The sequence below is a fragment of the Salmo salar genome, chromosome ssa12, assembly GCF_905237065.1.
Source record: "Salmo salar chromosome ssa12, Ssal_v3.1, whole genome shotgun sequence".
NCBI lineage: Eukaryota > Metazoa > Chordata > Actinopteri > Salmoniformes > Salmonidae > Salmo > Salmo salar.
The window spans coordinates 53,505,126-53,526,484 of record NC_059453.1 but is presented as its reverse complement, the minus strand read 5'-3'; the positions used below and the strand labels follow the sequence as shown (position 1 = coordinate 53,526,484).

Genomic DNA, 21,359 nt, shown 5'->3' with positions numbered 1-21,359 from the left:
TGTCTAGGGCCACTTGCAGTCAAACAGGAAGTACAGACATGCTTCTTGCTTTATGGACTAACCCGAAAGAGAGAAATGAGACCGTGCTTGGTTTATGATGCCAGGGCTATGGCTAGGGTTTTAAATAGTTGCAGATGGAACCAGATTAGAGTTGAAACCGGGTTTTAGATATAGGCCACAGGAAGGGCCTGTTTATTCAGCAGAAGGGGTTCTACTGAATCAACTGAAAAGCCATTTATTTCATAGAGATGTAACAATTTGGGCTGTTTTCCTACAATGGCCATCTCCCCTTACCCAGTCATATGAGTTGCGTTGTCAGTTTCCCCCTTTTCTGCATCTGGGTTTCTGGGTTCTTGAAGAAGAAGGGGGGAGGGGGGGGGGGCTGTGGGGGAGGGGCCTAGATTTTAGAGGTTGATGTCATCACTGAGCATGCTCCCTCTTGCTGCTGTGACATCACCGCAGCGCAGCATTCCATTCTTCAGACACTGGAACAACACAGACCCCCTGACCCAGCTCCCCCTCTAGCAGCTCCCCTTCTCTCTCAAGCCACTTCTCTCCGTTGATCCTCTCTCACTCCGTTCTCTCATTTCTCTCTCACATCATCTCTTACACAGTTCTGCACTGGGCCTGTGCCTTTCTCCTTTTCACCCTTCCGTTATCAAGCTCCCTATCTTTTCTGAATCTTTCAACGTTCAGCCTCCTCCCCCCCTCCCCCCCTCTCTTGCACAAGCTTCTCTCAGGCTGGAATGAGGGTGCAGGCTCCACAAGGTTACGCTCCACTCAACGGCAAAACATTTGCTGATAGAGCTGATAAAGTCCGACTCAGGAGAGGAGAGCTAATACCAGAACAGAGCTGATTTCTAACTCTCAGACATCCTGCAATCTCTCTCTTTATCTCTGTCTATACCATTTCATTTCTGCTATGATTCGTTGCACTGTAATGTGTTTGTTCATTTACTGCTGCTATTAGTCCCGACACTGACTGAGAAGGGGGTTTGAATCTAACTTTAGTGAGAAGTAGACTTGCACTTTCTTTAGCCTTCAGCATTCAGTATTGGGGAAAAGGTATTATGTTCTTGTTGATTTACAGCACTGCATTAGAGACCAATAGTTAGCCAAGGCTAAATGAGAGAGCAGGAGTGAGTGATAGAACTGAGCGGGGGATGGGAAGAGAAAAATGAGGGGAAAGAAAAAAAAGAGAAGGCAGACTCAATGAGGGAGGTAGGGAAAATAAAACTGACAGAACAATGAGGGAGGTAGGGAAAATAAAACTGACAGAACAATGAGGGAGGTAGGGAAAATAAAACTGACAGAACAATGAGGGAGGTAGGGAAAATAAAACTGACAGAACAATGAGGGAGGTAGGGAAAATAAAACTGACAGAACAATGAGGGAGGTAGGGAAAATAAAACTGACAGAACAATGAGGGAGGTAGGGAAAATAAAACTGACAGAACAATGAGGGAGGTAGGGAAAATAAAACTGACAGAACAATGAGGGAGGTAGGGAAAATAAAACTGACAGAACAATGAGGGAGGTAGGGAAAATAAAACTGACAGAACAATGAGGGAGGTAGGGAAAGATAAAACTGACAGAACAATGAGGGAGGTAGGGAAAATAACTGACAGAACAAGAGGGAGGTAGGGAAAATAAAACTACAGAAAGAGAGAGGTGGGAAAATAATAGCTGACAGAACAATGAGGAGAGTAGGGGAAAGGATAAACTGACAGAACATGAGGGAGGTAGGGAAAATAAAACTACAGAAAGAGGGAGGTAGGGAAAATAAAAGCTACAGAACAATGAGGGAGGTAGGGGAAAATAAAGCTACAGAAAATGAGAGAGGTAGGGAAAGATAAAACTGACAGAACAATGAGAGAGGTAGGGAAAGTATAACTGACAGAAAATGAGGGAGGTAGGGAAAATAACTGACAGAACAATGAGGAGGTGGGAAAGGATAAACTGACAGAACAATGAGGGAGGTAGGGAAAATAAAACTGACAGAACAATGAGGGAAAGCGGAGAAAGAGAGAGTGGGGAGAGGATAGCTACAGAAAGAGAGAGTGGGGAGAGGATAGCTACAGAAAGAGAGAGTGGGGAGAGGATAGCTACAGAAAGAGAGAGTGGGGAGAGGATAGCTACAGAAAGAGAGAGTGGGGAGAGGATAGCTACAGAAAGAGAGAGTGAGGAGAGGATAGCTACAGAAAGAGAGAGTGGGGAGAGGATAGCTACAGAAAGAGAGAGTGGGGAGAGGATAGCTACAGAAAGAGAGAGTGGGGAGAGGATAGCTACAGAAAGAGAGAGTGGGGAGAGGATAGCTACAGAAAGAGAGAGTGGGGAGAGGATAGCTACAGAAAGAGAGAGTGGGGAGAGGATAGCTACAGAAAGAGAGAGTGGGGAGAGGATAGCTACAGAAAGAGAGAGTGGGGAGAGGATAGCTACAGAAAGAGAGAGTGGGGAGAGGATAGCTACAGAAAGAGAGAGTGGGGAGAGGATAGCTACAGAAAGAGAGAGTGGGGAGAGGATAGCTACAGAAAGAGAGAGTGGGGAGAGGATAGCTACAGAAAGAGAGAGTGGGGAGAGGATAGCTACAGAAAGAGAGAGTGGGGAGAGGATAGCTACAGAAAGAGGGCAGCTGGAAAAGGCAGGTACAGTCACATCCTGTTGGATTTCAAAAGATAAAGAGGGAGGAAAAAAGAGGGGGGAAAGCATTCACTCTGTGATACTGTACGTGCTGTGCGCATTACCAACGTGTGTGTGTGTGTGTGTGTGTGTGTGTGTGTGTGTGTGTGTGTGTGTGTGTGTGTGTGTGTGTGTGTGTGTGTGTGTGTGTGTGTGTGTGGTTGTGTGTGTGTGTGTGCGTGCGTGCGTGCGTGTGAGTATGCATGAGCGTTTGTGCAGGACTATGCGTAGCCTGTGCGCCAGACTGCTTGTCTGAATGTGTCATGCTTTTTACTGCACTTTGTTGGTGATTAACTGTTCACCTTTTACGGTTGGGAAAGTGTTGTTGTCATTCAGCGGGAAAGGAAGGAGGAGGGGGAGAGGGAGGGAGAGAGAGGGAGGGAGGTGCAGGAGGAAAAGGAGTGGCTTTCTGTAGATAGCTGTCCTTTCTGCCAGAGCTCGCCCTCTCAGTGGCGGCTTAGAAGTGACAATAGAGGAGCTGACCGGGAGTGCCGAGACAGAGAGGGAAAGACAGAATACAGAGCTGACGCCCACATTTTTCACTCAGGTACGTAACGGCACAGTAGAAGATCAGATTTGATACGGAGAGGAATGAGGTTGTAGTTTTTCACTGTTACACTTAGGCCATTGTTAGGAGTCTCATTTCAAAGTAGTTAGGCCGCAGAGAGGATGTGAGGCTTTGTGCTAGTGTGTGTGTGTGTGTGTGTAGTGTGTGTGTGTGTGTGTGTGTGTGTGTGTGTGTGTGTGTGTGTGTGTGTGTGTGTGTGTGTGTGTGTGTGTGTGTGTGTGTGTGTGTGTGTACTCATGTGAGTGTGTATTTTTGACTAGGTAGGTATGTTTTTCATGCATGGTATGTTTTTCATGCATGAGTTCAGCACAGTATGTATGAATATTTTAGAAATGTTTGTGTACATGTACTATACCGCATGAGGGAGTGGAGCAGGTATGTGGTGTTTAAATGTACAGGTTATGTCAGCTGGTGTAAAAAGTTATTTTGGCACAGTTGACAGAGCGTGTATACCACCACACCTTTATGAAACGGAAGTTCAAGAGGGGACAATGCCAAGCTATTTCGTTCTGGTGGGCTAAACATTCTGTGCCGTGACACAGATCAGGCATACGTACTGTATGTTCATGTATGAGTGTATGGGTGAGTGTTGAAACGGTAGGGATGACTAGGCATTCAAAAGACACCTCCCACAGGAATTTAGCACCATCGGGCCTCAGTGTGTTCAATAGTCTCGACTGTATGCCTAGCTTGTCCTTCACACGTGCTAGTTACAGCGGGACGTTATATCAGCTTATCTTGATATAGCAATCAAATAAGTCCTGTGTTGTTTAGTGTGTTTCATGTCGTACCTGACGGACTATTGTGCATTGCATTCTGTGTGTTCCAGCATCATGGCGTCAGCTGCTCCGCAGAAGAGGATGGTATCCTCCGTCTTCATCACGCTAACGTCCCCTTACAGAGCCACCGTCACTCAGCACCAACACGCGCGCACACACAGCGCCACCGCCAATGACATGCCACATGCAGCCACGCGGGTTAGCCCAGAGGACAGCAGCACCCGTAAGCCCAGTGTCGGTGACACACAGCATGGTTCCATACGTAGGCAAGAGAGGACTCCGTCTGAGTCCCAGGGCAGTGCGCAGAACGGGGACCAGAGCTCCACACCTTCCCTGGCCAGACCCTCAAAACCCAGACCTCCACCCAGCCCGGTGACCCCTAACCTCACCCTGGGTCCGGAAGACACGCAGCAGCAGACAGATACCGCAGCATACAAGGGTCCTGAGGGTAATGAGGAGCAGCCAATACATTCATTTCCAAAAGCTGTCATTTTGCCGTGAATAAATCTAAATATTACAATTTACATGTGACAGGATTGTTATGAACGATAACAAAGTACATGTTTAAATAACACGTTGACAGGCAGGGTTGTGATGTTGAATGCGGTGTCATTATTGCCACACTGGAACCTCTTTTCCTCACAGCGCTCCCTCCTCCACCTCCCCTTCCTCCTGTGTCTGTGGACGCTGAACTGACGGAGGATCTTGCACCTCTCCTGCCTCCTCCACCCGTACAGGAGACCCCAACTGCTCCCATCTTCCGACCTGTGCATACAGACAGACCAACAGTGTCTGAACAACCGGTAAGATTGGCCCTAGTATTCTACATCCCATGCCATGTTATTGCTAGCCCTGGCACGAGATGACCGTGAAGTTGGTAAGGCTGTGCCAACCGATGTGGGACCAGGCTATATTATTGCCGTTCAACGCCCTCCATGTTTCGATTTCTTCTGACAATACTATGGAACAGGTCCACATATATTTCTCATGAGACCTCATCTCTTGACCATTCTGTTGAAATGTTCAGTAATGACTTAGCGGGCCATGATACCGAGGGGTGCCATTCGCTGTGTGCAAGAGACTCTGTAGTGTGGATGAAATCCGTTGAGGAGACAACAAGGATACATCTGTACTACAGATTAGTGGGGGGGGGGGGGACACAGCTGTCTTTTGAATACAGTGGATGACACGGATCAAAAACCCATTAGCACCCGCTTCTAAAGCACTTCTACATTTTCTTTCACCCCCCAAAAAATGAAGAAACAGGACTGTTGATCACTCTCAGGGAAGCTTTACCCTCCCTGTCACCCCATTATTCTGTTCTCTGTTCTCCAACTCTCGGTTGAAACAATAACAGCACAAACCGATCAAGATGCCTGAATGGAGAGAGCAGGACTATTGGGTACATGGAGTGTTGTTCCCCTTTCTCTGGGGCACTGGGGAGTTGATGTTTTTTTGCTGAGAACACTCTGTGTGTGAGACCTTTCTCCGTTACCATGAACTGTAGCCCTCTCGATCCAGAAAGTGTGGACGAAAAAACAACAACAAAATGCTCAAATTTTGAGACAGAGAGAAAACAGAGAGAAAATAGTGTACTGACTTTACTTTAAAATGGCACTGTTGAGGAAGGCTGAAGAATAGCGTGTCTGTGTGCCAAACAAAATGATTAGTCACGCAAGTGAAGAATCTTTGACTTAATCCCCTTCTTTTTTTTTTACCCACAGAACTTTGCAGCGAATAGACAGCCAGAGCAAAGAACACCATCTAGTGGGGGGGAACAGAAGGAACCGTCCCAGTTGCAGCTAGAGATGGTGGAAAGCAAGGGTAAGGTGAAACTGTGTCTGTGACTTTATAGAAATGTCACCCGGGCATGTCACTTTTCACAATTCACAGTTAAGATATCAGGGCTCCAGTTACCCCCATAACAAATCAAGGACACCACATAACAATTGAAATATCAAATAATCCTCCCCCCCCCACACACACACACACACACACACACACACACACAATTGTCAGAGATTTCGGCATTAGGCACCCTCAAGACTCAATGTGTAATTTGATCCTGCTTGATATGTGAATGTGTGCTTTGTAGAGGTGTGTGGATTCTGTGGGTAGCCTGTGAAATTGTACATGCGTTTTTCGGGGCACTTTTCACATTTGACACTTGACTTAATATGTGTGCTTGCTTCGTAGAGGTGTGTGGCTTCTGTCGTAAGCCTGTGGCTCTGAGTGAAACTGCCATAGAGGCTCTGAACAGGACATACCACGCCAGTTGCTTCCAGTGCAGACAGTGCCATATCCCTCTGGCCGGTAAACTGTACTACAATAAGGCAGGAATACCGCTCTGTGAGGACTGTTACCAGGTATAAACAACCTCCCGGGGAGGAACAGTACATGTAGTTGAGATTGACTTAAGATGATGATGATGATAAACTACTACTCTTTCCTACAGGCCAGTTTGGAACTTTGCTGGGCATGTGGGGAAGTTATCAAAGACCATGTTATCCGTGCACTGGAAAGAGCTTACCACCCACCTTGCTTTATCTGTGCAACATGCAGCCAACCAATTGGAGAGCAGAGATTCGCCCAGGGAGAGGTTGGGGAAGTGTATTGCCTCCAGGATTACTACAGGTAAACAAACGCATTACTACACATATCTCCATCTTCTGTTCCCGACACACTCACGTATCATGGTTACCTGATGATGAGAGCTACTAAATGGGCTTGATGTTGTAATTGAAAATAATTCATCATGAATACATAATAATGAAATACTGTCCTGTGTCTGATTTGTTTGTTGAAGGAAATACGCTCCCCAGTGTAGTGCCTGCCAGCAGCTGATCATTCCAAGAGAGGATGGCACGGACAGCTACACAGTGGAATGCCTGGGACGCTCCTTCCACGAGGACTGCTATCGCTGTGAGGTACCGTACACCAACAAGAGAAAGGCTCTTTATATGTTAGTGTGATATTGGTTTGCTATATTTGCATGCCGATCTCAATCAGCTGAATAATTACTGGGGATTGGGTTCTTCACAATCAGTTCAAACAGCAAGAATAGAATAACGTTAGAATAGAATCACTTTATTTTTCCCAGAGGAAACTTGGCTGTGGCATCTGTGTGGCATCTGCATCTCACAACCTTTTCCCTTTGTGTTCAGGTCTGCAGTACCCAGCTCTCCCCAGAGCCAAACGACCATGGCTGCCATCCACTGGATGAGAGGGTGCTGTGTAAGTCTTGTCACCTGACCATGGTTCAGTCTGCCCAGCTCTAATACTGAACTCAGAACCAGGGCCCATATTCAGGGTTGGGGAGTAACTGATTACATGTAGTCAGATACATGTATCTGATTACAAAAAAAACGTAACCTTTAACCAGTTACGTTACCAGCAATGTAATCACATTACATGTAATGTAATCACATTACAGATACTTTTGAAAACGTACTTCTTGGATTACTTTTAAATTTAGGAAGAATGTTTGCGAAATGATGACACCTTTTTGTTTTCTCAATGACATTTAATTCAGCATTGGAAAAAGATGTACATTTAAGTGTGCTCCGCCTGAGCGAGTCTGAACACAAGTCAGAGACCACTATGATGACCCACCAAATGTTTGACGGATCCTTTTTGGCTTCTTTAATGCCTCGTAAGGGGAAAGTAATCCAAAAGTAATATGATTACATTACTGAGTTTGGGTAATCCAAAAGTGATGTTACTGATTGCAGTTTTGGACAGGTAACTAACTAGTAACTGTAACCAAACAAATTACATTTAGAAAGTACCAAGCCCTGCTCGTATTCATAAAGCGTCTCAGAAAAGCAGCGACGATCTAGGATCAGTTTTGCCTTTTAGATCGTAATGAATAAGATTGTATGGAAAGGGCAGACCTGATCCTAGATCAAAATTCCTACTCTGAGACCCCTTATGAATACGGGCCCAGGAACCAGGATGGGACGCTCCAACTGTGCAATGGAGCATATGGAGAGGCAGGCTGAAAGGCAACAGAGTAGGTCCTGATTGAGGAGAGGAGAAATACCGATGAAACTGGGAGAGAAGACGAGCCTTCCTAGTTCTGCATCATGGGAATAAGTCGTTGGACTTCGAATGTAACAAACTTTCTTCATCACACAGCATTTAGAAATGATTTGCAATTATTGTTTACGTAGCAAGACATGTTTATCAATTGCCTCCTATACTTCTTTCATAATTGATACTTTTGCACTCTTTTTTTAACCCACACTAGTAAATGCACCAAAGATATTTATTCAACATACATTTTCAAGTATTTTGTCGTATGCATTCTTTGAATATTATGTAGTGCTCAGTGCTGTATGTTCATTCTCAATATATCCTTTCATATGAGAAAATAAACTAATATATTATATAGTATTGTGCTTCGTTTTTTTGTGTTTTTTTTGCTTCCCTTGCCATCTCCACATTGTCAATCTTTTTTGAGGCAAGCATGTTCTATGTATGGCTTGCATGCATAATTTACTCAAGGAACACAGAGAACATTAACTAAGTAAAGAAACATATTAGTTATAGGATATATACAAGGAGAATTACCTATGCAAGAGGAATTAAACCAGAGGCTGTACAGTTCTAAGAAAATAAACCATGATGGGGGTGGACATGGTGTTATGCAATTTCAGAGCACAGTCGACGTGCCATTAAAACCTTCACAAATTAGTTTAGCCTACAAAGATGCTGTGGTCAATGACTTGCGTAATCAACACCCTTTAGAACGGAATATTCAACAAAGCCATGATACAAATAGGCTCTTTGATTTAGGAAGAATTACGTGTATCCTGTCAATGCACGTACATAATACATGCAGGCAAAGTGTGCCATGCCTTGTCAGCACAGGGTTGCCTTGGAATAAGCCATTTTGGGAGAATCACAGATCACCTCAGGCAGCATATTAACCGAATGGCTTCTCGATTCATTAAAACCTCAGAAGCTGCATAGATGTGTTTGATAATGTGAAGTGTATAAGAGGTCATACAATACGTTTTGTAGTGATTCCTACGTTGATTGTGTAAAGAATATTTGTTGGTCTGTGGTGTGTAACGAGGAACAACCGGACTGCAATTGACACATTTATGAAATTGTTTATTCCAGTTACTAATAAGCATGCACCCATTAAGAAAATAACTAAAAATGGTTAAATCACTGTGGATTGATGAGGAATTGAAAAATGTTATGGTTAAGAGAGATGAGGCAAAAGGAATGGCAAATAAGTCTGGCTGCACAACCAATTGGCAAACATACTGCAAATTGAGAAATCATGTGACTAAACTGAATAAAAAGATGAATAAATTATACTATGAAATAAAGAAAAATGATATAAAGAATGATAACAAGCTTTGGAGCTCTTTAAATAAAATTTTGGGCAAAAATGCAAACTCAGCTACATCATTCATTGAATCAGATGGCTCATTCATCACAAAACCCACTGATATTGCCAATTACTTTAATTATGTTTTCATTGGCTAGATTAACACATTTAGGCATGACATGCCAGCAATGAACTCTGACACCACACATCCAAATAAAATTGATAAAATTATAAAAGACAAGCGTTGTAATTTTGAATTCCGTAAAGTGAGTGTGGAAGAGGTGAAAAAATGATTGTTGTCTGTCAACAATAACAACCCACAGGGTCTGACAACTTGGATGGAAAATTACTGATAATAATAGCGAACAATATTGCCACTCCTACTTTCCATATATTCAATCTAAGCCTACTAGAAAGTGTATGCCCTCAGGCCTGGAGGAAAGCAAAAGTCATTCCGCTACCCAAGTATAGTAAAGCCCCCTTTACTGTCTCAAATAGCCGTCCAATTAGCCTGTTACCAACCCTTAATAAACTTTGGGAAAAAATTGTGTTCAACCAGATACAATGCTATTTTACTGTAAACAAATTGACAACAGACTTTCAGCACGCCTATAGGGAACGACATTCAACAAGCACGGCACTTACACAAATGACTGATGATTGGCTGAAAAAATATTCTGGGAGCTGTTTTGTTAGACTTCAGTGTGGCTTTTGACATTATCGGTCATAGTTTGCTGCGTGTGTTCCACTGGCTAAAGCCAGTGTGTCTATGAATGCGGATGACTCAACACTACACGTCAGCTATCACAGCGAGTGAAATCACCGAAACACTTAACAAAGAGCTGCAGTTAGTTTCAGAATGGGTGGCAAGGAATAAGTTAGTCCTAAATATTTCAGAAACTAAAAGCATTGTATTTGGGACAAATCATTCACTAAACCCTAAACCTCAACTAAACCTTGTAATTAATAATGTGGAAATTGAGCAAGATGATGCGACTAAACTGCACGGAGTAACCCTAGGTTGTAAAACCGTCATGGTCAAAACATATTGATTCAACAGTAGCTAAGTCTGTCTATAATAAAGCGCTGCTCTGCCTTCTTAACAACACTATCAACAAGGCAGGTCCTACAGGCCCTAGTTTTGTCGTACCTGGACTACTGTTCAGTCGTGTGGTCAGGTGCTTCCAGACAAACTAAACACCTTCTTTGCCTGCTTTGAGGATAATACAGTGCCACCGTCGCAGCCGGCTAACAAGGGCTGTGCAATTGGGTCCTGTACTTTCTGACGGGCCACCCCTGGTGGTGAAGGTAGGAAACAACATCTCCACTTCACTGACCCTCAACACTGGGGCCCCACAGAGTGCATGCTCAGCCCCCTCCTGTACTCCCTGTTCACCCATGACTGCGTGGCCATGCACGCCTCCAACTCAATCATCAAGTTTGCAGATGACACAACAGTAGTGGGCTTGATTACCAACAAAGACGAGACAACCTACAGGGAGGAGGTGAGGGCACTCGGAGTGTGGTGTCAGGAAAACAATCTCTCACTCAACATCAACAAAACCAAGGAGATGATCATGGATTTCAAGAAACAGCAGAGGGAGCACCCCCCTATTCACATCGAAGGGACAGTAGTGGAGAAGGTGGAAAGCTTTAAGTTCCTCGGCATACACATCACAGACAAACTGAAATGGTCCACCCACACAGACAGTGTGGTGAAGAAGGCGCCTCTTCAACCTCAGGAGGCTGAAGAAATTTGGCGTGTCACCTAAAACTCTGACAAACTTTAACAGATGCAAAATCGAGAGCATCCTGTTGGGCTGTATCACCGCCTGGTACGGCAACTGTACAGCTTTCAACCGCAAGGCTCTCCAGAGGGTGGTCCAGTCTGCACAACGCATCACTGGGGCAAACTACCTGCCCTCCAAGACACCTACAGCACCCGATGTCACAGGAAGGCCAAAAAGATCATGAAGGACAACAACCACCCGAGCCACTGCCTGTTCACCCCCGCTACCATCCAGAAGGCGAGGTCAGTACAGGTGCATCAAAGCTGGGACCGAGAGACTGAAAAACAGCTTCTATCTCAAGGCCATCAGACTGCTAAACAGCAATCACTAACTCAGAGAGGCTGCTGCCTACATAGAGACTCATATCACTGACCACTTTAATAAAGGGATCACTAGTCACTTTAAACAATGCCACTTTAATAATGTTAGCATATCTTACATTACTCATCTCATTACCATCTATTGCATCTTGCCTATGTCGCTCGGCCATCGCTCATCCATATATTTATATGTACATATTATTTTCCATCCCTTTAGATTTGTATGTATTAGGTCATTGTTGGGGAATTGTTAGATTACTTGTTAGATATTACTGCACTGTTGGAACTAGAAGCACAAGCATTTCGCTACATTCGTATTAACATCTGCTAACCATGTATATGTGGCCAATAAAATTTGCTTTGATTTGATTTGAGGGACCTTGGAAAATTACAATTGGCTCAGAACAGGGCAGCATGGCTGGCCCTGAACTGTACAAGGAGAGCTAACATTAATAATATGCATGTAAATCTCTCCTGGCTCAAAGTGGGGGAGAGACTGACTTCATCACTCCTTGTTTTTGTAAGAAGTGTTGACATGCTGTATGCACCGAGGTGTCTGTCTAAACTACTAGCACACAGCTCAGACACCCATGCATGCCCCACAAAACATGCCACCAGAGGTTTCTTCACAATCCCCAAGTCAAGAACAGAATCTGGGCGGTGCACAGTACTACATAGAACAGACACACCCTACATTGTAATATTGTTGTATGGTGGTTTTATACATTTTGTATTGTAGATATGTAGTGGTGTAGTAATGTTATATGAAGTACTGTTTTACAGTTTGTTTTATGCGTGATGTAAGTTCCTTAATGTGTTTGGACCCCAGGAAGAGTTGCTGCTGCCTTTTAAGTACCCCTAAAAAAATACAAAATACAAAGCCATAGGACTGCTACGACTTTTGACTAGACGGTATACAGTTTATGTCAAAATTGACCAGAATTTACTTTTCATGGGAGGTTAGGATAATTTACGCAGCAGATTATGAGAATAAAAGTACCAAGTTATGGTAATTAGGTTAAGGTTAGGAAACGGGTTAGGGTTATTTAAAATGCAACAAAAAAAACAATTTAAGAAATCAAGTTGACATAAACCGTATACCCTCTAGCCTTGAGTAGCTGTCGCATGATCTCGGGAGCGCGCAAGTCATGAGAAACGAAGCCGTCGTCACAGGGAAGCGCGCAGCTCGCACCCTATCTCTGGAGAATACACACACACATTCGGATGGATTGGGACGGAGCTAGGCCAAGATCATTTTTACACGGAATCTCTCGTCGTTCATTTTGTAAAGCGGATTTCCCGACCAGCGGGGATTAAAACGTGCTAGAGCATATGTATGAAGGGGGAAAGTAACGTACAGTATGGTTCGGGAAACCAGACACCTTTGGGTGGGAAATTTACCCGAACATGTTCGAGAGGAGAAAATTGTCGAACATTTTAAACGGTAAGTTAATGTTACGCAAGACGGTTATGGAGAGGTAGCGCGCGTTATGTCCAATAGCTAGCCAGCTGAGCTAGCTAACGTTAGCCACCATCTACATTCAACACCAAACGGCCTCTGTTGTTTGGAAAATGTTGCTTTGCCCTTGATATTTTTAACCAACACACAACAGCGTGGCGTTTGCATAAAAAAAGTCACAATTTGATGGATTCCAGCAAGCTGAAATGCTTAGCTACCATTTTGTCGTCGCTCACTTGATGGGTAACTACAGTCTACATCATGCCTGACTAGTTAAGCATGAAAGATAGCTAACATGTTAGCTGGGTATTTAGCTAACTAATGTTATTATTAAAATGTGTTAAGACACTTCGTCTACTAGTTATGCATTTACATCTTTAGTTGGATTACTTAATACTGAATAGGTCATCAAACCTTCGCGTGAAATGCATCGTTTCTCCACGTTCTTCTGAAGCTAGCTTCGTTTTAGATAGCTAGCATAATTCGCTAGCGAAATATGTGGTGTTTGATTGCCTGGCGGCGAGTTGATCAACTTGCCAGTAAGGTGAAATATGAAAGCCCTCGCTTAACATATGGGCTTCTTGTTTCTATTGCTCGTTTAATGCATAATTCAACACGTCTTCCCTGCAATGTTCCGCTGTTCATATCGTCCGAAAATTGGCTACCATCAATCACACTGGATCCCCCAATGTCCGAAAACTAAAAGTTGCAGGGAGATAAGTTATTGCGATTATGATAAAGGTAATTTGAAAATTATACATCGTGATCCGCGACTTTCAGCCCAGGTTCTTGGAACTAGCTTTCAGTCAGTGCTTGACTCGGGGGCTGTCTTTTTCCAAGTTGGTCCATTAGTCTTTTCAACGATATTCACAAATTACAATATGCTATAGAGTCTTCTGATTATTCAGTTAAGGGTTTATACACATTTCCCATGACATTTAACATGTTCATGACTGTTAGCCTACATGAAAAAGTACGCGTTATTGACACTGGAATGCTGCTATGTCTGAACCCATGTATGCCAACTATCTCCTGCCGTTGTGCCATTGATCAAGGCACTTAGCCCCTCCCCACACAGACAAAGTAGAACTGCACTGTTAGTCACATGCTATCAAAATGTGGTCAGCCCTCCATCTGGAGAACTCCTAGGTGTGCAGGCTTGGCTTTTGATCCAGCACAGAAACACCCAAGTCTCCTTAATCAAGGTCCTGTTGAGCAGCTGATGTTTAGGCTACACAATGTGGTTAGATCAGGGCATGAACAATAGCCTGGATACCTAGTTGCCACCCTTGATATAAAATAAAAAAAATTACAACCAAATACTTTTGTCTTTATAGAATGATTTGTGCATAGAATGATTCAGGGATCATTAAAAATAAATGTTTTTACCTTTATTTAACTAGGCAAGTCGGTTAACAAATTCTTATTTTCAATGACAGCCTAGGAACAGTGGGTAAACTGCCTTGTTCAGGGGCAGAACCACATTTTTACCATGTCAGCTCGGGGATTCGATTTGCAACCTTTCGGTTACTAGTCCAACTCTCTAACCACTAGGCTACTTGCCGCCCCAAATGGCCACTTCAAAGCAAGGTATCTAACTGGGCATGTTTATATAGAAGACTCAAATATTCCTGTTTCACGGGCGATCTATGCACAGCAAGTTTTGTATGTGGCTTTTGAATTTTTTTTTTATATAATATTTTTTACTTTGTCCAATTACATGGCTACTGTTTAATAGAGGGGGAATCCCAGCTTTCCAACAGTGCAGATGTATTTAGGCTATCTACAGTGCAGGTGGAAAGGCAACTAGGACAGTAATGCTTAGTTAGCTATAGTTAACTAGCCAGATAATTCAAAACATAATTTGTAACAGTTGACTATCCTGTTAGTCTGTTTATTTTATACCTGCTGCTGAAATGTTGCGCTCGCTCTCTCGGGCAACAGTCCACTCGCACTGGTACACACAGACACGCGCTGAAGGGTCATTAAGATAATGGCTGACATGCAGATTTTTTTTAAATTATTGATAATATTTAAGTATGCTTTCATTAATTACATTAACAAAAGTTATTAACAAATTTCGATGACCTTTCAAACCCTCATTTTTCAACTTGGAACAGCGCTTTCAGGCTGGTGTATTTTCAGTCTGCACAATTTCTAGCAGCCTACTGTCACACAGATTCACAGACTAGCGGCAAATAAACTTGATCAAAGCGGAATCAAGAAATGAATGCCCGCTCCATTGCTATTCAATGCGGATTCCGCTTTGATCAAGCATTTTTGTCTCTGTTAATCTGGGCCGGCGATAAGCTACTTTTTTTATAGAAGAGCCAGTACGCAATTCCCCAGAAATTTGAAGTGCCAGTATGTTGCTCTGGCCCAAGTCAAGCACTGCTTTCAGCTAAGCGCCAGATTCAGTGAACATGAGCACTGTGTGCACCTGCACAAGGATCTAGTGTTTCAGTGTACAACTACTGAAGAGCACCCTCTTTTAGACATGCTCACTAATGTGTTCATATTAAAGCAAGCCTGTAGTGTAGCTCTCAAACTCTTCTCCGTACCTAGGGTTTTCAAATGTTTAGCGTTTAGAAATGTTAATCATAGTTTTCGAAACATATGCTGATATGCCCCTTTCGCATTTCACATCAGCAAGGAAAAAATCTTTCAACAAAAAAGTTACACCTACTGTAGCAGTTTTGCAAAGATCCACAAGCTCTGTGTCTCAGTTGACGGACGACACTTCCTACCCTGCTACGGTATTCGGAGCACGCTAGATAATTAGCACAAGTGGCTGCCTATGTCTAAAGTCTGTCTTTTGTAAACTTAAGATATGACTGTGTGGGAACCCTTAACCCTATAAAGTAAAACAAACTATAAAAGTCTAAGCCGTGAGGGGGGAGGTGGCTTCTACTTCTAAGTTAACATATGGATTTGTTTTAATATGGTCATACCATGGATCATTTAGCTATTTGATTTTGAATTTTAGGACCCCTTTATTTATATATGAGAGAGAGAAATTATTTGATAAAATTTGGACTTTACTACTAAACTCAGCAAAAAAAACGTCCTCACTGTCAACTGTTTATTTTCAGCAAACTTATCATGTGTAAATATTTATATGAACATAAGATTCAACAACTGAGACATAAACGGAACAAGTTCCACAGACGTGACTAACAGAAATGGAATAATGAACAAAGGGGCTGCATTAAGTACTGCAGTGCATCTCCTCCTCATGGACTGCACAAGATTTGCCAGTTCTTGCTGTGAGATGTTACCCCACTCTTCCACCAAGGCACCTGCAAGTTCCCGGACATTTCTGGAGGGAATGCTCCTAGTCCTCACCCTCCGCTCCAACAGGTCCCAGGCGTGCTCAATGGGATTGAGATCTAGGGTTTTTCGCTGGCCATGGCAGAACACTGACATTCCTGTCTTGCAGGAAATCACGCACAGAACGAGCAGTATGGTTGGTGGCGTTATCATGCTGGAGGGTCATGTCAGGATGAGCCTGCAGGAAGGGTACCACATGAGGGAGGAGGATGTCTTCCCTGTAATGCACATCATTGAGATTGCCTGCAATGACCACAAGCTCAGTCCGATGATGCTGTGACACACCGCCCCAGACCATGACGGACCCTCCACCTCCAAATCGATCCCGCTCCAGAGTACAGGCCTCGGTGTAACGCTCATTCCTTCGACGATAAATGCAAATCCGACCATCACCCCTGGTGAGACAACCGCGACTCGTCAGTGAAGAGCACTTTTTGCCAGTCCTGTCTGGTCCAGCGACAGTGGGTTTGTACCCATAGGCGACATTGTTGCCAGTGATGTCTGGTGAGGACCTGCCTTACAACAGGCCTACAAGCCCTCAGTCCAGCCTCTTTCAGCCTATTGTGGACAGTCTGAGCACTGATGGAGGGATTGTGCGTTCCTGGTGTAACTCTGGCAGTTGTTGCCATCCTGTACCTGACCCGCAGGTGTGATGTTCGGATGTACCGATCCTGTGCAGGTGTTGCGCGTGGTCTGCCACTGCGAGGACAATCAGCTGTCCATCCTGTCTCCCTGTAGCGCTGTCTTAGGCATCTCACAGTACGGACATTGCAATTTATTGCCCTGGCCACATCTGCAGTCCTCATGTCTCCTTGCTGCATGCCTAAGGCACGTTCACACAGATGAACAGGGACCCTGGGCATGTTTCTATTGGTGTTTTTCAGAGTCAGTAGAAAGGCCTCTTTACTGTCTTAAGTTTTCACAACTGTGGCCTTAATTGCTCTTAGTGTCTTAACGACTGTTCCACAGGTGCGTGTTCATTAATTGTTTGTTTCATTGAACAAGCATGGGAAACAGTGTTTAAACCTTTTACGATGAAGATCTGTGAAGTTATTAGGATTTTTTTATGAATTATCTTTGAAAGACAGGGTCCTGAAAAAGGGACGTTTCTTTTTTTGCTGAGTTTATAACCCATAGAAACACATTGAATAACACATTCATAAATGGCAGACAGTCAAAAAAAATCATAGGGAATAAGGTTTTGAATTGTCTGTCCTATATCTAGGAAATATTAGAAAGCTCAGGATTGCTTTATATATATTTTTCGACACATTTAACCCCTTTTTGTTGGCAAAAGACTACCTCCATTCTTCCATTCATTTGTATGGGTTACCTTCAGACGAGTCCCGTGACACGTGGTGGCCGTAGAGTAAAACTGAGAACGCCATCGTGAGTCTTGCCGTTCCACAGTCGGATAATATTAGTTTGTAGTCCAAATGGTTTGGGCGCTACAGACATTAGTTGGCACATCTGCGTTACCGACTAGTGACAAGTCCCTTGGTGCTTGAGGGGGTCGTAGCGCAAAATGGAGAACACCGTCGTGTTTGTTGGTGAAACCGTTGGAATGCTAGCAGTTTTCGTGAGAAGACCAATTTTCGGCATGTCTTATGGTCTGACAAACACGTCTGTTGCTCGGCCACCTTCCACCGCAGATGCAGAAGGGTGACTTTATAGGCGGATGTGGTGGATTGAGACGCAGCCCATGCAAAACAGGTATCTCTAGCTTAAACTGACAGATTTTAATGGGGATCTTTGTATTATGTTACTTACTCTTAAGGATGAACCTTTTTTGTTTTTTGAGATTTGTTTCTCACTGATATGAACAGATACTATCTTTAAGTAGGCGCTAAAGCAGTTTGTCTATGAAGGGGGTAGAATGAGACCAACTGACAATATCTACAACTCCTGACCTGTAGAATAGCTTAGAAGGGCCACTGCCGCTGTTTTATAGCAATATAAAATTATATCTGGGTAACAATAAATAGATTTCTATTCAAATGGGCAAAAATTTCATTTTAGCAAACCTATTTCTCAAGCACGAATTTTGCATGGACAGCCAGAGTGGGGAGGGGAAAACTGAAAACTAGCTGTTTTTGGCAGAGAGGATCTGAACTCTCTTTTGTTATTAGTCTATTACATAATTTACCACCTGGTGATGTGACCATGGAAGGCCAAAACTCCATCCCACCAAAACAAGCTGAAATTTCAAGTGGTGTTTTCAGAATACTCTTTCACAGTATTATTCCAACCTCAGTGTGGAAAATGATATGTAAATTAAACAATAATCTAGTTTTTGACTTTACTGGGCCTTTAACCAATTGACCACATGTTGATGTCACCATGGAAAAGCTGAAACTCCCGCCCATGCAAACCTACTGATTTAAAGGTTTTGTGTAGATTGTATTTTTAACCAGCAACTTTCAGGAATAACACTGATCCAGCAATTTTCACACTGACGGTGTTAGTTTCTTCAGCTGTTGTACAATATGATACAAAACAGAGGAAAAACAGAATTGCCCTGTGGTGGGCCTTTAAGATGAGCAAAGACATTTCTTTATTTAGTTTTTTTACCACACCAAGGTCACAAAAGGCTTGGCCCTCCACTAATGTTAATTTGACTAATTGGCTGGCAAAAGCAGCCTCCTGTGTTTTCTTTGTTGTTTAATTATGTTTTTCCAACAGATTATTATGCTCATGAGTGAAGGGACGCGTACATAGTCCTCTCAATAAAGTGTGACGTCTCTTCCCTTTTTGTTCTTGCTCCTCAGCTATGGACGCGTCGAGAGCGTCAAGGTCCTGCGGAAGCGTGGTTCGGAGGGCGGCGTGGCAGCCTTTGTGGATTTTGTGGATATCAAAAGTGCACAGAAGGCTCACAATGCTGTCAACAAGATGGGGGACAGGGACCTGCGCACTGACTACAATGAACCTGGGTCTGTCCCTAGTGCTGTTCGGGGCCTTGATGACAACCCCCCCTCGAGCAGTCACGGGCGGGATGTTTCAGGATTCTCTAGGGGGGCAGTGGGTCCAGTGTTTGGCCCCCCAGTGTCCCTTCACACCAGAGAGGGGCGTTATGAACGGATAAGAGATGGGTAAGTGGACATGGTCACCTCTGAGGGATCAGGGTGTCAGTTAAAAAAAAGTATTCTCCCGCAATCACATGATTTCCTTGTTGGGTTATTAATAGAACAAGGAGAATATATTCTTTACAGTTTCATATAAAGGTAACCTAGGAAACGATCCCTTCTCCGTCTGCACAGACCTGTCCTTTCTCGCGGGATCTAAGTGAAATATTTATGCAAATCTATTGGTCATTTAAAGGTATGGATATGAGGTATTATCATTCAAAATTTTGGATTTATTGTGTGAGACGTATCCTGCTTTCAAGTTGGATATTACACCTGTGGGGAATATCCTGGTGAGTTTGGATATATGACATTTGTTGGAATTTATCCTGGTGAATTTTTTTGGGTAATTAGATTTTCCGAACCATGGATTCTAACCACGATTTACCTGGGATCGTCGTTGCTTGGAAGTAAATCGTTGCCTGTGATGGATTTAATACCCCTATATTTTCTTGAGAATTATTTTCGGACAGGTTAATTTACGTATGGACTATACATCAGAAAAGACAGGGAGTATTTTTTCCATTCACCACCTTTTTCCACTGCTGGACATAAACAATTTTTCTGGATGTCTCCAAACCAAGGATGTCTGCTACTTGTCTGGATTTAAATAACATCATGGACCAAAGGATGTAAGTTTCCATTGTAAGGACGTAAATTGGCTAGGCATCAGTCATCACAGTGCCCCATCAGTACATAATTCACCGCTAATTGATCATTTTCAGACAAGGAAACAATATTTTACAGGGTATAATTGTAATTTAGTAAGGTGCTTATATCAAAAGGAACTAAAGAGAAACTGAGGAGTAACAGAACACGCACCAAGAAATTCCATGGAATAATTTTTGGGGAGAGCGATGGCCACGAAGACAACTGAAGACATGCATTTTGGATGTACCTGCCTCATGGAAGAATGGATGTAACCCCCGTATTGGATGTAAGGATGTTGGGTATAGGATGTACACGTGTAACCGCATTTCCATTGCTGGATTATTCCGCTCCAGTGTGGATTTAGCTGTATATCCTCTCAGCATCAATATTTGGTTTGGGTTACGAACAAAGAATAGAAACATCTGCATTTTCAGCGAAAATCGAATGAAGCCTGAAGAGGATGTCATCTACACAAAGTGATGGGAGTAGACGGTCTATTTTGCCGTTGGGATATGTAATAGGCCTATTTTAAGGAATTAATTATGTTGCGGTGGACTAGGATTATTCCATGCATTTTGGTGAGAGAAGATACTGTTTTTTTACAGGAGTGTATGCAAACTGGCTTCCTAGTTTTGAAGAGGAATAATACCGGTCTCTATTTTGGACACTAGTATGCAGACAACTCATGCTTTTTTTGCTTCTTTATATTAGGTTACCATAAGCAAATTGGACATATATTTTCAGTCTGGCCCATCTCTAGTGTCACTTTTGGAATGCACTGCTATGTGTGACTCATCGTTTTTTTTCCAAATCATACCTTTACTACTGCATCAATATTTGTCATAAGAAATCCATTGCTTTGGTTATTTTGTTTTCTTCCTTTTTCCATCAAACAAAGAGATTAAGAAATTATGGATTATACCTCAGATACCTACCTGACCTGCTGTTCTTCTCGAACGTCGAAGACTATACGCACGATGACAAAATAAACATTTTTGCTCAATTTTCTTTTTTCTTTTTTTTTAAATCCTGCTCACACCATTCTGTCCTAGATTGTATTTGGGATTATAGATTCGGTTACCGCTTTTGGAAAAGGTTGGTATTGTCCTGCCCTCTGCATCTCTTTTCCTAACCCAGATTTGCACCCTTGTCTCTTTCCTCGTCTCCTGCACTAATTGTTAGAGCTTTTAGTGAAAAAGACACAGCTGCTTGGGCCAGGGGGCTTCTGCAGACACCATCTGTGCCAATGGCTTGTCTTCCTTCCTCTCTCGCTCTCTTATTTTTGTCCCTCCCTCTCTCCTGTCTTTCTCTCTCCCTT

The 21,359-nt window shown here is 43.2% G+C and overlaps 2 protein-coding genes across 8 annotated transcripts in view; both read left to right on the top strand.

The window, feature by feature from the left end:
- The first annotated feature begins 3,134 nt into the window (after nucleotides 1-3,134).
- Nucleotides 3,135-8,417, top strand: fblim1 (filamin binding LIM protein 1). Its single transcript, NM_001139916.1, has 8 exons — nucleotides 3,135-3,225; nucleotides 4,076-4,473; nucleotides 4,671-4,828; nucleotides 5,750-5,849; nucleotides 6,222-6,391; nucleotides 6,481-6,659; nucleotides 6,832-6,952; nucleotides 7,190-8,417. Exons 2-8 carry the CDS (start codon nucleotides 4,080-4,082, stop codon nucleotides 7,301-7,303), a joined length of 1,236 nt encoding a protein of 411 aa, NP_001133388.1. The 5' UTR covers nucleotides 3,135-3,225; nucleotides 4,076-4,079; the 3' UTR covers nucleotides 7,304-8,417.
- A 4,208-nt stretch (nucleotides 8,418-12,625) lies between these two features.
- Nucleotides 12,626-21,359, top strand: part of LOC106565133 (msx2-interacting protein) — a 31,445-nt gene continuing 22,711 nt past the window's right edge. For 6 of the 7 annotated variants that reach the window (XM_014131907.2, XM_014131909.2, XM_014131911.2 and 3 more), the window contains exons 1-2: nucleotides 12,626-12,923; nucleotides 19,037-19,357. In XM_014131907.2, the coding sequence (XP_013987382.1) occupies nucleotides 12,841-12,923; nucleotides 19,037-19,357 (404 nt within the window). In that variant the 5' untranslated portion in view covers nucleotides 12,626-12,840. Of the gene's footprint in view, nucleotides 12,924-19,036; nucleotides 19,358-19,384; nucleotides 21,137-21,359 lie in introns of those variants that run through there. The other variant, XM_014131912.2, reaches the window with a different exon arrangement.